This window comes from Elgaria multicarinata, chromosome 21 (assembly GCF_023053635.1).
Source record: "Elgaria multicarinata webbii isolate HBS135686 ecotype San Diego chromosome 21, rElgMul1.1.pri, whole genome shotgun sequence".
In the NCBI taxonomy this organism is placed as follows: domain Eukaryota; kingdom Metazoa; phylum Chordata; class Lepidosauria; order Squamata; family Anguidae; genus Elgaria; species Elgaria multicarinata.
The window spans coordinates 10,906,748-10,918,533 of NC_086191.1; the positions used below are offsets into that span (position 1 = coordinate 10,906,748).

At 48.0% G+C, this 11,786-nt stretch overlaps 2 protein-coding genes across 2 annotated transcripts; both read right to left on the minus strand.

Moving 5' to 3' along the window:
• UFC1 (ubiquitin-fold modifier conjugating enzyme 1) lies at positions 1–3,681 on the minus strand. The gene is made up of 6 exons (XM_063145657.1): positions 3,528–3,681; positions 3,106–3,173; positions 2,838–2,901; positions 2,540–2,616; positions 1,688–1,778; positions 1–266 (listed from the first exon to the last, which is right to left on the minus strand). The coding sequence occupies exons 1-6, from the start codon at positions 3,648–3,650 to the stop codon at positions 195–197; spliced, it is 495 nt and encodes a 164-aa protein (XP_063001727.1). The 5' UTR covers positions 3,651–3,681; the 3' UTR covers positions 1–194.
• Positions 3,682–6,179: 2,498 nt separating this feature from the next.
• Positions 6,180–10,367, minus strand: LOC134411910 (apolipoprotein A-II-like). The gene is made up of 4 exons (XM_063145618.1): positions 10,261–10,367; positions 8,872–8,954; positions 7,459–7,603; positions 6,180–6,420 (listed from the first exon to the last, which is right to left on the minus strand). The coding sequence occupies exons 2-4, from the start codon at positions 8,921–8,923 to the stop codon at positions 6,306–6,308; spliced, it is 312 nt and encodes a 103-aa protein (XP_063001688.1). The 5' UTR covers positions 8,924–8,954; positions 10,261–10,367; the 3' UTR covers positions 6,180–6,305.
• Positions 10,368–11,786: the final 1,419 nt, after the last annotated feature.

The window sequence follows — 11,786 nt, forward strand, 5'->3', positions numbered from 1 at the left end:
TTTGGGGAGGGGTATTGTTGTTGCTTTTATTGGCAAGTCACTTTCACGGACAGACTGGGAGCTGGTGGTCCTGGAGTTACACACAGAAGCACAAGGCAAGTCACTGGCAGAGGCCTGGGGGGCTGCCGGCATCAGCAGGCAAGGCCTAGGGAGAGAGCTTGAGGCCTAACCTCCACGTACAGGCTGCAGACACCTCATTTTTCCTTGTGCTCGATCAGGCCTTTCGAGATCAGGTCCGGGATCTCCACAGCCAACCAGGGACCCAGCTGTAAGACAAAGAGGGCTGTCAGGAAGCTGCCGGAGCCTGGCCTCCGAATCCCAACCCAGGGATGGGAACACCATGAGGGTCAATGGAAAGGTTGTTTCCGAGGGCGGACATTTTTTCCACAGGACAGGTCCTACCAATAGCATCTTCTGCCTTCCCCACCCCCGGAGAGAAAGAGCCTGGACCCCGGACTCCAACACCAAGAGCCCATGGCCAAAAAGAGGCTGACCCAACTCTCTCCAACACTTAATATCTGGCACTTGTGTGTGCTTTTAAATTGTGGACCAATTTTAGCTGAAAAGTTGTGTGTGCATATCTATGTATGTGTCTACACACACACACAAAAAGAAACCCCACAAGGACTGCCATTTGAGGGAGGTGTATTCACCGTGTCCAGGTTTCAGGGAACTTGTGATTACTAAAACTACACATGCATTACTGGAGGTTAAAAAACCTCATATTCCTCCATTCCACTCTCCTTCCTCAGCTGCCTGGCTGTAAGCTCTTTGGGGCAGACATGTTTCCTCATTCACTGCAGAAATGCCATTTGCATGGAAGACACCAGCCTATATATTGGGGGTGGGCAAATTGTGGCTGTTGGGATGTTTTGGCCCACAACTCCCATCAGCCTCAGCCAGCATAGCCAATGGTAAGGCATGATGGGAGTTTTGGCCTACATGTTGTTTACCCTATATAGCTACACAACCAGCAATGTGGACTGTAGTCTACAAAAGCTCATGTATGTCTTACTATATCTATTAGAGAGCAAGCCAGTGTCCTGGGTGAGTGTCCCAGGGTCCCTAGAATAGCTCAGAAAACCTCTTCCGAGGTCGGAGATGCCACTCCGACCTCGGAAGGAGGAGACGGAAAGCCAACCGCCACCCCTTGCAGCCAGCGTGGAGAGAACCACACAGGCTGCCTCTCCGAGGTAAGAAAATCAACCGCAGAATGCGAGGAAAGGAGACATTTCGGAGAACAGGAAGAGGAGGAGACGACCAGAGAGGACAGAATATGATTTATCCTGCGCCTCAGCCAGCCTCCTTCCCTCGGGGAGGCAAAGATCACCTGGCAGGGCATACAAGTCTCAGAAGTCTCCACATTTGGGGATTTCCAAGCAGCAAGGGCGCACTCCATAGCGCCCTTCAGTGTCGAAGAAACCTGAAAGCAACTTTCTGTTGCATTCATGTTTTTATAGCATTTAGAAAAATTAAGACATTTGCAACAAATGCCGTTTGTCCATCCACACTTAACTGCAAGGGTACCCAGGCACAGGCCTTTCGGCCTTGCTAAATCTTACTCCTTGTCCCCGACACCTGAAAGGATGCTCCTCCATCCCAATTATTATTATTATTTACATAGCACCATCAGTGTATTCTTGCTCCCCTCGACACCCACCCACTCGAAGCCATGCCAACCACTCACCCCCAAGGCCATGAGATGTGCCAGCCCGAATTTGGGAACGTTCCTGGCCCAGAGGGGCTTGAAATGGTCGGTTAGACAAATTTTACCGCCCCTGCAAGGAGAGAGAGAGAGAGAGATCCAGAACTTAAGATAGGATGTTTAAGATAATGCAGGGGAAACTGACCAGAACATGCAAGAAGGCTAAATCAGGGGTGTAGAACTTTTCAGAGTTTCCCAGCTTTTCTGCAGTTTCCCCCCATTATAATTATTACTATTATATTTATTTGTATCCTGCCTTTTGCCCAATACTGGGCCTCAAGGCGGCCTTACAAAGTTTAAAACATACAGTACATTGGCGGGGGGGGGGGGGGGGGGAAGAAAAAAACACGTTTAAAATACACAACAAAATTATAAGTCATTAAAATATAGATGGAGGGCCAGATTATTCTCCAAAGGCCAGCTAGAACAAGGAAGTTTTTGCCTGCTTCCGAAAGCCCATCAAGGAGGGAGCCAGTCTAGCTTCCCCGGGAAGAGAGTTCAAGAGCACTGGAGCAGCCAGCAAGAAGGCCCTCTCCCATGTTTCCACCAAGAGCGCCTGTGAAGATGGTGGGACTGAAAGAAGGGCTTCTCCAGAAGATCTCAAAGCACGGGCAGGCTCACAAGGGAGAATACGGTCTTTCAAATAACCTGGACATGAGCTGTATAAAGGATTGCAATGCTTCTCCTAAGACTTAAGTTACTGGCCATTAAGAGTTTATGCAAAAATATGCTGTCAATTTTGGTATTTTGGCCCTGTCCTGTTTGCTTTTGGCCCTCAGACTGACAAAGGGTCAACACCCCAGGGCAAAATTTTACAGGAGAGCAGCATCTCACCTGTACATTTTGGCTGTTTTCCCATCCAGTTCTGGAATGGCGATTTCCGGCGCGGTGGATGGGTACGTGACTGGGATCTGCAAATGGAAGCATACACGTGAGTAACAGGAGCATAATATGTAAAAAATATATAGCTCACAGTACAATGGGCTTAATTTGTGCAGGGGGCAGAATCGAGCTACTCTGGGCCTGGAATTTCTGTTCGGTTTATTGCCCTGCTGGTGGTTTTGTTCAGTAGCAGACAAAACACTGGGCAGAGACAACAGAGAATGAAAGGAAACACAGGACAAGGACTCACATCAAACTCAACAGCAAACTCATACTTCAGGAGGTTATGGATGTACCAGCACTTCCCAAACCACCTGGCAAGAGAAAAAAGAAATACGAGATAAGACAGTTATGCGTAGTTCTGTTGTTTAAGAAAGCAAAACGTCACCATTACAATACATATAAAGCTTCCAAGCGTTCAAAGCATTTCACATGCATTATTTGTAACCTTTGACATCAGCCCTGCAAGGTAAGCCATCCAAGAAGCTCTGGGCTCTCCAAATCTGTGTCTTTCTCACCTGGTGCCTTCCTTGTTGGATTCTAGCCGGAACCAATCGTTATCGGCATTCTTGTTGTTTTCCACATACTAGGGGAAGAGAAAGAAAAATAAGCTGCAAGGGAAGGTGTGTGCCAAGATGTTTTTGGCAACAGATCAGGGGGAGGCAACCTGGTGCTCTCCAGATGTTTCAGACCACAACTCCCGTCAGCCCCAGCCGGCAAGACCAATGAGCGGGGATTATGAGAGTGGCAGTCCAAAATATCTGGAGGGCGCCAGGCTGACTACCCGTTATCTAGATTCTAGGAGAAAAAGGACGTGAAGAGCAAAAAGCCTGAATCCAATTGGTACTTCGGAACCACCGTAGGCAAGCAGAGGCAATAAGAAAGCCACGTCAGCCCAGGTTGTTCAGGCTCCCTTCCCCTGACGGGATGCAGCACAGACCTTAATAAGCGCCTGGTATTCCTCCTTCAGCCGCTGAATCCACAGCTCCCGGTCTCGCGGCCCTGCGTTAGTTTTCAAGAGCGGCAGCTCAGCCACTACCCGGCGGGTTGCATCGTCTGCCATCTTTGTCGAGGGAGAAAGTGGGGGGGAATAGCCGGAAGTGGCTTCACATCTCGGGAGCAAAGTGGGAAGCAGACAAGGGCACAGGTGATTGGCCGGAAATGGATAAAGTAGTGCTAGCGGCATGATTATTAAGGGCGGAAATGGGCGGTGGGGAGGATAGAAGAGGAATGATAGAGATATGGAGTCGCCCTGTTGGTTGGTGGCGGAAGTGAATCTTGTTTATCCTACTAGGACGCCATGATTGTTGAGGGCAAGGTTTTTGGGGAAAGGGCGCAGCGTTTGCCTTGTGGATTCTTTCTCAGGGCAGAAGGGCTGGGAGAATAAATGGGCTCCTCTGCCCAAATGAATTTCAGAAAAAGTTGGTGGGTTTGTATTAAGATTGGACTCCTCGGCTTTTAAAAGCTGTATGGCAGCAGGCAGAAATGCAAAAGGTTAAGCACCTTCTAATAATAGAAAAAGTGGTGCTCGCATTAGGCAGCGATACACATTGGAAGGCGTAGCAGGTAGAGCGAACTCTCACAATAGTAACTTCAAGGGGCAAATAAAAAACAAAAGTAGCTATCCTGGTCATTGAGTAAAGAAATCCAGAGTTGGACAATACCTTTATTAAAACTAACCAAACCCCCATTGAAACGTGCAAACTTTCGAGCTCTGCAGAACTCTTCATCAAGCTAGGTGAGACAAAAAACAGGGGTGAGGCCAATCCCTTGCCCTAAGTCAATGCCTCCAGGAGAAAGCTGCTGGCTCTTGAACAGATAGTACCCGAGGGAATGGAGATTCCAGAAAGACCTTGCCAGTTGCTCCCAGTCAGTGCCGGAGTAACCTGTCGGTATTCTAGCGCCAAGGAGTTGCTATCCATGGTCCTGAAGACAACGCAAGTCCCAGATGTGATCCTGCCACTTGTCCTATATTGTTCCTCTTCTCCTGAGCCGTTGCCCAGAGCAGAAGATGGATGATAATTAACATCCCTGATGTATACAAGAGTTCATGGTGGTTTGGGGAGGCAATTGATAATTTTGCTGGGAATTTTTTGGGACAGTAAGCCTGGTATACCCAAGTTGCTTTGTGATTTATTTAGCAGGCCATCCAGATCCTCAACAGGGATAGCCTTCCCCTGCAATTAGCAGGGGAAGGCACCCCTCCAGCTAATAAAATGGCAGTCAAGGTGGCTAGTAATAATAAAATTAAACTAAAAACAGAAATCGTGTAAGCAAAGTTCATAGTTTTTTGGGAGCAATTACCAAAGCCTTTTACTGCCATCTACTGGGACAATATATGTTGCAATATCAACCATACTGGGCTGAGGTTGTGCTGGAAATTGTAGGACTTTGCTCCCTCGAAACGTGCATAGGATTGCATCATAAATGTTTTATTCCCCCCATCCCCCTGCTGCTGGTTTTTTTTACTCTGTTTTGCTTCTGTTTTAAACCTTTAAAGTGTTTATATTGGGATTTATCACATTGCATTTGGAAGTTTTCATCCATCCCTGTGAAATAGCCAGAGGGCTTTGGCACTGGGCAGAACGGAAATGTAATACATAATTGAATAAAATATCTCAAGTGTTTGTTTGCATGTGGGTGGGTGACACAGCTAGCCAGACATCCAAACTGGGATCCCAGGTTTTCCTGGGTCAATGCAAGCTCCATTTAGGAGAGCAACAATGGGGACAGAATCATAGACTCATAGAATAGTGGAGTTGGAAGGGGCCTACAAGGCCATTGAGTCCACCCCCTGCTCAATGCAGGAATCCACCCTAAAGCATCCCTGACAGATGGTTGTCCAGCTGCCTCTTGACGGCCTCTAGTGTGGGAGAGCCCACAAGGATGGTTGCTGCCCTGCCTTGTCCATGACCACCCTGGAGGACTCTGTTTGACCACGCCATTGCTCTGGTCCAGCAAAGATCTTTTTATGCCTTTGCATGGGCCAGCAGTCTTTGCACCAAGAGCTGAAATGCCACTGGTCTAGGAGACCTTGCTACAACTAGGCAGCGTCGTCTTCCTTGACCAGGGTTTCCAGCAGGCGCTTTAAAAACAATATCGGGAAATGGGTAACTGCGAAAGCTCCACGGAGCAGCAAAATGGGGGCAATACACCTGGAAATAGGTGTTGGAATCTCTTTCAGCCTGTTGGCTGAACTTCATTTCAGAAGCTGCTGGGGGCTGCATTCCAGTGGAATGTAGATGGGTGGGACTAAAATACCAGCATTCCAGTGGCGGCAGGGCTAAAGGAAAAAACTCCAGCATATTTGAGCTGAAAGGCATTTAAACTTGTTAGAATGAGAGCAGTGGGTGGGGTGGTGGTGAGGGGAGAGAGAGACTGCAAAAGCTGAAGAAGCACCCAGTGGTCGGGAGGAAAGGGTGTGTGGACAGGGTGTCTGGTGCCGCCCATGTGAAACGAAAGGGAATGTGCACCGGGGTCCTAATTTGGTTCCAACCCAATCGCCCACTTTAATCCTGGTCGAATTTGCACAGCAGAGAGCCTAAAACGAAGCTCGGCCAGTCCCCAAATCAAACCACGCAGACACACACGGTTAGAGAAGAAGGCCTGCTTTGCCTTTATTGAGACAGGGGTAAGACACGGGCAGTGCCACACGGACGCGTCAGAGTTTCTCTCGCTTTAGTCTCAGCTCATGGGCCCAGGAAGCAGAATCTGCTCTTTACTGGGCCGGGGTCTTGAAAGAATCTGCCAAGCCACTGAAGAATTCGGTTATGGTTCCTGCTAGTTGATCAGTGAAGGGCTTCACATGCTCATGGACTCGTTGGAGGCCTGCCCTGGAATTAAAAAGAAAGAAATGAGGGTAATGTTCTGTTTGATTCTTCATCACCCCATTTCCCACTGCAGCCAAAAGAATGATCTCAACAAGCCCGCCAGCAAACTGCCTTCTGCTGTAGGATATCTTTGGAGGCTGCTGTTCCAAGGTTGACTGCAACTGAACATGGAGTTTGGGTGGGGTGGGGCATGAACAAGGTGGTCAGATTGCTTGCCCGCTCTGCACCACTACGCCAGAGCGGAGGCAGGCAAGCTTTGTGGGCCATGGGTGCATTGGGCCGTTTGAGAAGCTGTCCTCAGCACCACCACAAAATGGCCGCTGTGGAAGGACAAGCCCTCTCTGCCCCAGCCAGAATACAGCTGCAGGCCATCTGGGGGCCCTGAGGTGTGGTCTGCTCATAAGCAGAGCCTTGCTCATGAGTATGCCCTTACTCACAAGGAGGCCTTATTCCTCAGGTGGGCACTTCTGCATCACCATCTGGCCAAGCGTGCAGTTTTAGGCATTTCTGTTCCCAGGGGCTAGCTGGCCGCTCGGCTCCAAGAGGAGGCTAACTGATTCAGGTGAGGAAAGGGACAATGCCTTTCTCCCCCAAAGGCCAGGGATCCCCCAACCAACCAATCAGGCCCTAGGGCCCCTAACCCAGGCGGCACCTCCAGGACATTCCTTTCAGGTTGTGGAGTTCTAGACCATCCTCCGAAACTGGGCTGCTGTGTTCACTCTTCATGCTTGGAGTGGTGACTGGTAACACCCGCATGGAAGAAGAGGAGGAGGAGTTGGAGGAGGAAGAAGGGGAGAGCCAGAATGCTCCAGGGACTAGCAGTGAGCCCACAACTGGGCATGGCCCTTGGCCTGTGCCCGAGGATGCTGACCCCTGGCGACAGCACCGCCTTCCTGGGTTGTATGCATCAACTAGCCATGCAAATCCATGCTGTCTTCTTTAGGTGACGTGTTTCCTCTTTTGGGGCCGGGGTGGGGTGGGGGCAATGTTAAATAGCCACCCTATGCACACCCCTTCTGGGATTCAAAAAGCGGTTCTTACTCTGCCTGGGTCCTCAGTTCGGTGAACTTCTCCTGGGTAAACAAATCCTGGGGCAGGTACTGCTTCAGAGACTGAGAGAACTGTTGAAACTGCTCAATAGCGGGGATCTGGGCCTGGCTTTCCGCTTGCCGTTTCACAAGACCACCTGCAAGGACGTGGGGAGAATCATGACCCACTGGTGAAGTCAACATTTCATTCCATCGTCCGCTCATTGACATTCCCCCCCCATTTCCCAAATTTGCACTAATTTGCACTAGCAAGAATGTGCAAATCCACCCCAAATGTGCAAAACTCCCCCCTCACCCCTGCACAATTTCATGCTGTAGCCCATGGGGGAAATGTGCATTTTCAGCCAGTTTTTATATATTTCTACAACAAAATTTGAGTAAAATTCCAGAAAGTTTTTTTAAAAAATGGCCCACAAATCGACAGAATCTGTTGGGAAAAGCTAGTCCCCTTTGAACTCAATAGGTCAGCTTCATAGAAATGCAAACTCATTTGATTCCATTGTGGATTTCTCAGGCATCCCTAGGTTAAATCATGGTTTGTTGCCATACCGGGGTTTGAATGGCAGTTTATTTCCCCAATTCCTGGGTTATTTGTCTCCTTCCTCCTTCGCCTGCTCCCTCCCTGTATCCCAAATCCCTTTGTGGCACTGTAGTACTGGCATAGAGAGCAGTTGGGTTTTTTAAACTACTCCCGAATGCTGCCTCTCTAGGCTGGCATAACAACCCAAGATTCTGGGTTCACACATAATGACAACCTGTGGGTTAAACTACCAAGCAACAAACCACAGCTTCTCTTTCTGGGTTGTTTATAGTTAACAAACCATAGTTTGTTAGGGTGGCTGGGTTCACACAACACGACAGCTCAGAAATCAACAAACCATCGTATGGATTAGCATTATGTGCAAACCCAGCCATGGGGGCTTATGCAACTGAAACTATCATACAACTGAAGCCTTTGTGTGTTTACTAAGAAACAAGTTCCGCTGGGATTATGGCCAGTTTAATCATGTGCAGGATTACAGCCATAGGGGGCATTTTTGGACTGGCATTGAAAATTAGGTGGGAGAGGTTATTCAGTCTTGGCTTTCATCACATTCCGGTAGGGTTGTGATGCTGGAACCGTGGACCCATTGATTTTTTTTCAAAAAATAATTAGCCTGTGTTTACAGAACAAATATTTCTCAATCCCTACAGTTTGGTCATTTAACGTAACTTCAGTATATTTAGGGTGGGTGTCTGGGGAATGAATGCTCAATGGTGGAAAGTAAGTCCCCCACCCCGCTCTCAAAATCCTGCTGTTGGTTTCAAGCCTTCCATTTCCAAGGGCACAGTGTTTACTCGGAAGTAGCTCCCACTGAATTCAGTGACAGTTCAGTGAGATTTGCGCCCTATAAGTATGCAGTACCTTCCAGGCAGCAAACGGTGACGAACAGGATTGCTAGGGCAAACACCTTCATCGTGGCACAATCCAGGGGGGTCCTGCACCTTCTGGAAAAAAGAGAGGGTGGGGAGGGTTTTGGAACAAGGAGGGAAAGAAGCAAGACCCCCCCCCAACCCATCATCACATAGCACATCTTCCTCTGCTGCCTGCCCGTCATCATGAGGACTAGGAACTATTGAATTCCTCCCTTTTTGAACAACAGGAAGAAGGGATTGTTGAACTGTCTGTAGCAGAGAAAGCTGTCTAGCAGAATGTGGTGGTGGGGTGAAGGGGGCTTAATCCTCTGGGTCAACACTGAGGGATCCCTTTAAGGCCTTCTCTCACCTTCATACTGATATACAGGGCAATCCTCTGCATGTCCACTCAGAAATAAGCCCCACAAAACTCAATGGGACACAGAAAGGTAGCAGAGAAGCTTCCCAAGTGAATTTTCTTTAAAATGTCCATGGGTAGTGTTACACTGCTGTAGTATGGTGAACGATAATTGTCCTGTATTCTAATTCCTACCAGTTCAACTTTCCCAAGTGCTGTTACACCTATAACCGAAACGGCATCACCCACGGACAAGGAGGAAGATATCAACAGGTTTGGGGGAACCCGGAGGTTTACAAAATACAAAAAAATCAGGGGGGGGAGGTGAACCCCTAAGGCAAGGAGGGAAACTGAAAAACAGCCCAATGAAGATTGGATATTCGATGTCATCCTGGCTGAGAGTTGAGGGGAGACAGAAAACTGGGGTGGAGGAATACACTAAACAAGGACTCTATACTGCAAAATGTTGTTGCAATACGAATTAAAACAACAACATAGCCAAGGATAAATTATCTGTTTCAAACTAGGTAGCAGTTTCTTTTTGACTTTCCTCCTTATCATCCTTCTGCCCCAATCTTGCCACCTTCCCCCTCTCCGCCCAGCCTTGACAACAGGCTGAAATTCAACTGATGTAGTTGGCTTGGCAAAGGCTTGGCAAAGCAGCAGCATGGCTTAATTTGTGCTTTGGAATCTATCGCCATTTGCCCTGGCACGCACAAAATAAGACTAGGTGAAAATGTCCCCCAGTTGGCGCGCATTTCCACCTGACCACGGAGAGAAGAGTGGCCCACGCAATGGAGATTCTTCAGGGGAAGAGCTTCTGGGTGCCAGGGTGGCATTTCTAGAGAGAAGCTACAAACGAAGCTCTGTAATGCACCCATGGGGAATGCTGCACCAGTTGGATTTCTGCCATGCATACAGCTGGTAAAGTCACTGCATGTCAGTCAGGGTATAAGAAAAATGTGGCAACCTTATTTCCTTCCACTCTCCCCATTTCTTTCTTTTTCTTTTGAAAAGAAAAATAAGCAATTTCTTTCTTACCTGAGGAATCAGTTCAAGGAGCCAGTTGGGATGAAAATGCCTTTGTGGCAGAGGCTGATGGTTCTCTTATATACTGCCCTGGAAGTCCAGCCTCTTTCGCCTAGAGGTGATCTTCCTGTTGATTGGTGTTTTCTTCCTTCCACTCCACCCCGCCATCCCATTCGCTTGTTCTCTCGCTCGCTTTAGGGATCTGATCACATACATTGTATAATCATTAACAGAGATAATTCCTATGTAAACAGAGCTGGGGGGGGAGGTGGTCTAAGGGTCATGTTCCCCTGCCACACATGCACCCACCCACGCACCCACCATGGATAACCTTTAGCATGAACGAGAAAAACATAGCCACTTGGGGGTTGCGTGGAGTGCAAGGTAGATTTGTTGTGATTGCATCCCTTACAGGTCCAGCATCATGGGTAGGTATGATCGGGCGCTCGCTGAGGTCCACACCCCAGCAGGGGCCCATGGACAAAAGCCCCCTGAATCTGCTCCTCTTCCTGACGGCAGAGGTGATGGGAAGGAGGTGCAGTAGATACTAATGTTTGCTTGTTGACCGGCTCTCTGTCTGACCTACAGGCAAGTGGTAGAGAAGAAGAAGAAGAAGAAGAAGAAGGAGGAGGAGGAGGAGGAGGAGGAGTCACAGCAGCACCTGCCTGAAAGCCTACCCCACTTGGGCTATCCAGGGCTGGCATGATGGGTAATAATAATAATAATAATAATAATAATAATAATAATGATAATAATGATAATAATGATAATTTTATTTCTTACCTGCCTCTCCATTCTGATCAAGGCGGGGAACAACAGTAAATATAAAATACATAAACTGAATTAAAATATAATTGTTAAAAACAAACATCTTAAAAGGCATGGCTGGGCTCTTGTCATATCCCATACTGGCCAAATCCCAGTTCTCTGGACTCGCTCATCCTCTTCACCATTGCAACCTGCTTGTTCTCCTTGGCGAAGCCCCACTAGGACTGACATTTAAGATGGCTGCTGATGAATCTCCCCCCCCCAAAAATGATACAAACGTGCATAACATTTGCACATGCGAATTTGTACGTATTGGGGCAAATTTAGAAATCGTCGTTAGAATTTTGATAGAAATACAGCGTAGCGTGGAAGACAGGGTACAGGTGACCTTTTCAACCTGCTGTCTAGGTGTGAAGCCTGTTCTTCACAGTTCTTATATTTCTTTCTCTTTGAACTGGAATTGGGGAGGACAGTCCTTGAAACAGAGGACTGCAAAAGAGGAAACACAGGCCACCCTCTGGCAACGTTGCTCCCCACAACATATTCCACCACTCCAATATTTTATTGGATATTTTATTTGGTAGTGTAAATAAAGATCCTTTCTTCTTTTTGTGAAAACATGTTATGATCAGGGGCTGGCCCGCTGGGTGCATATATGGTCACAGATGCTCATTTTCCCTTTAAAATATATATTCTCCTTTTCTATGACAAAATGGAGTTTACCCTCTCAGCCAGTCAATGTAGGTTCCAGAAGCAAACTCCATTTGATC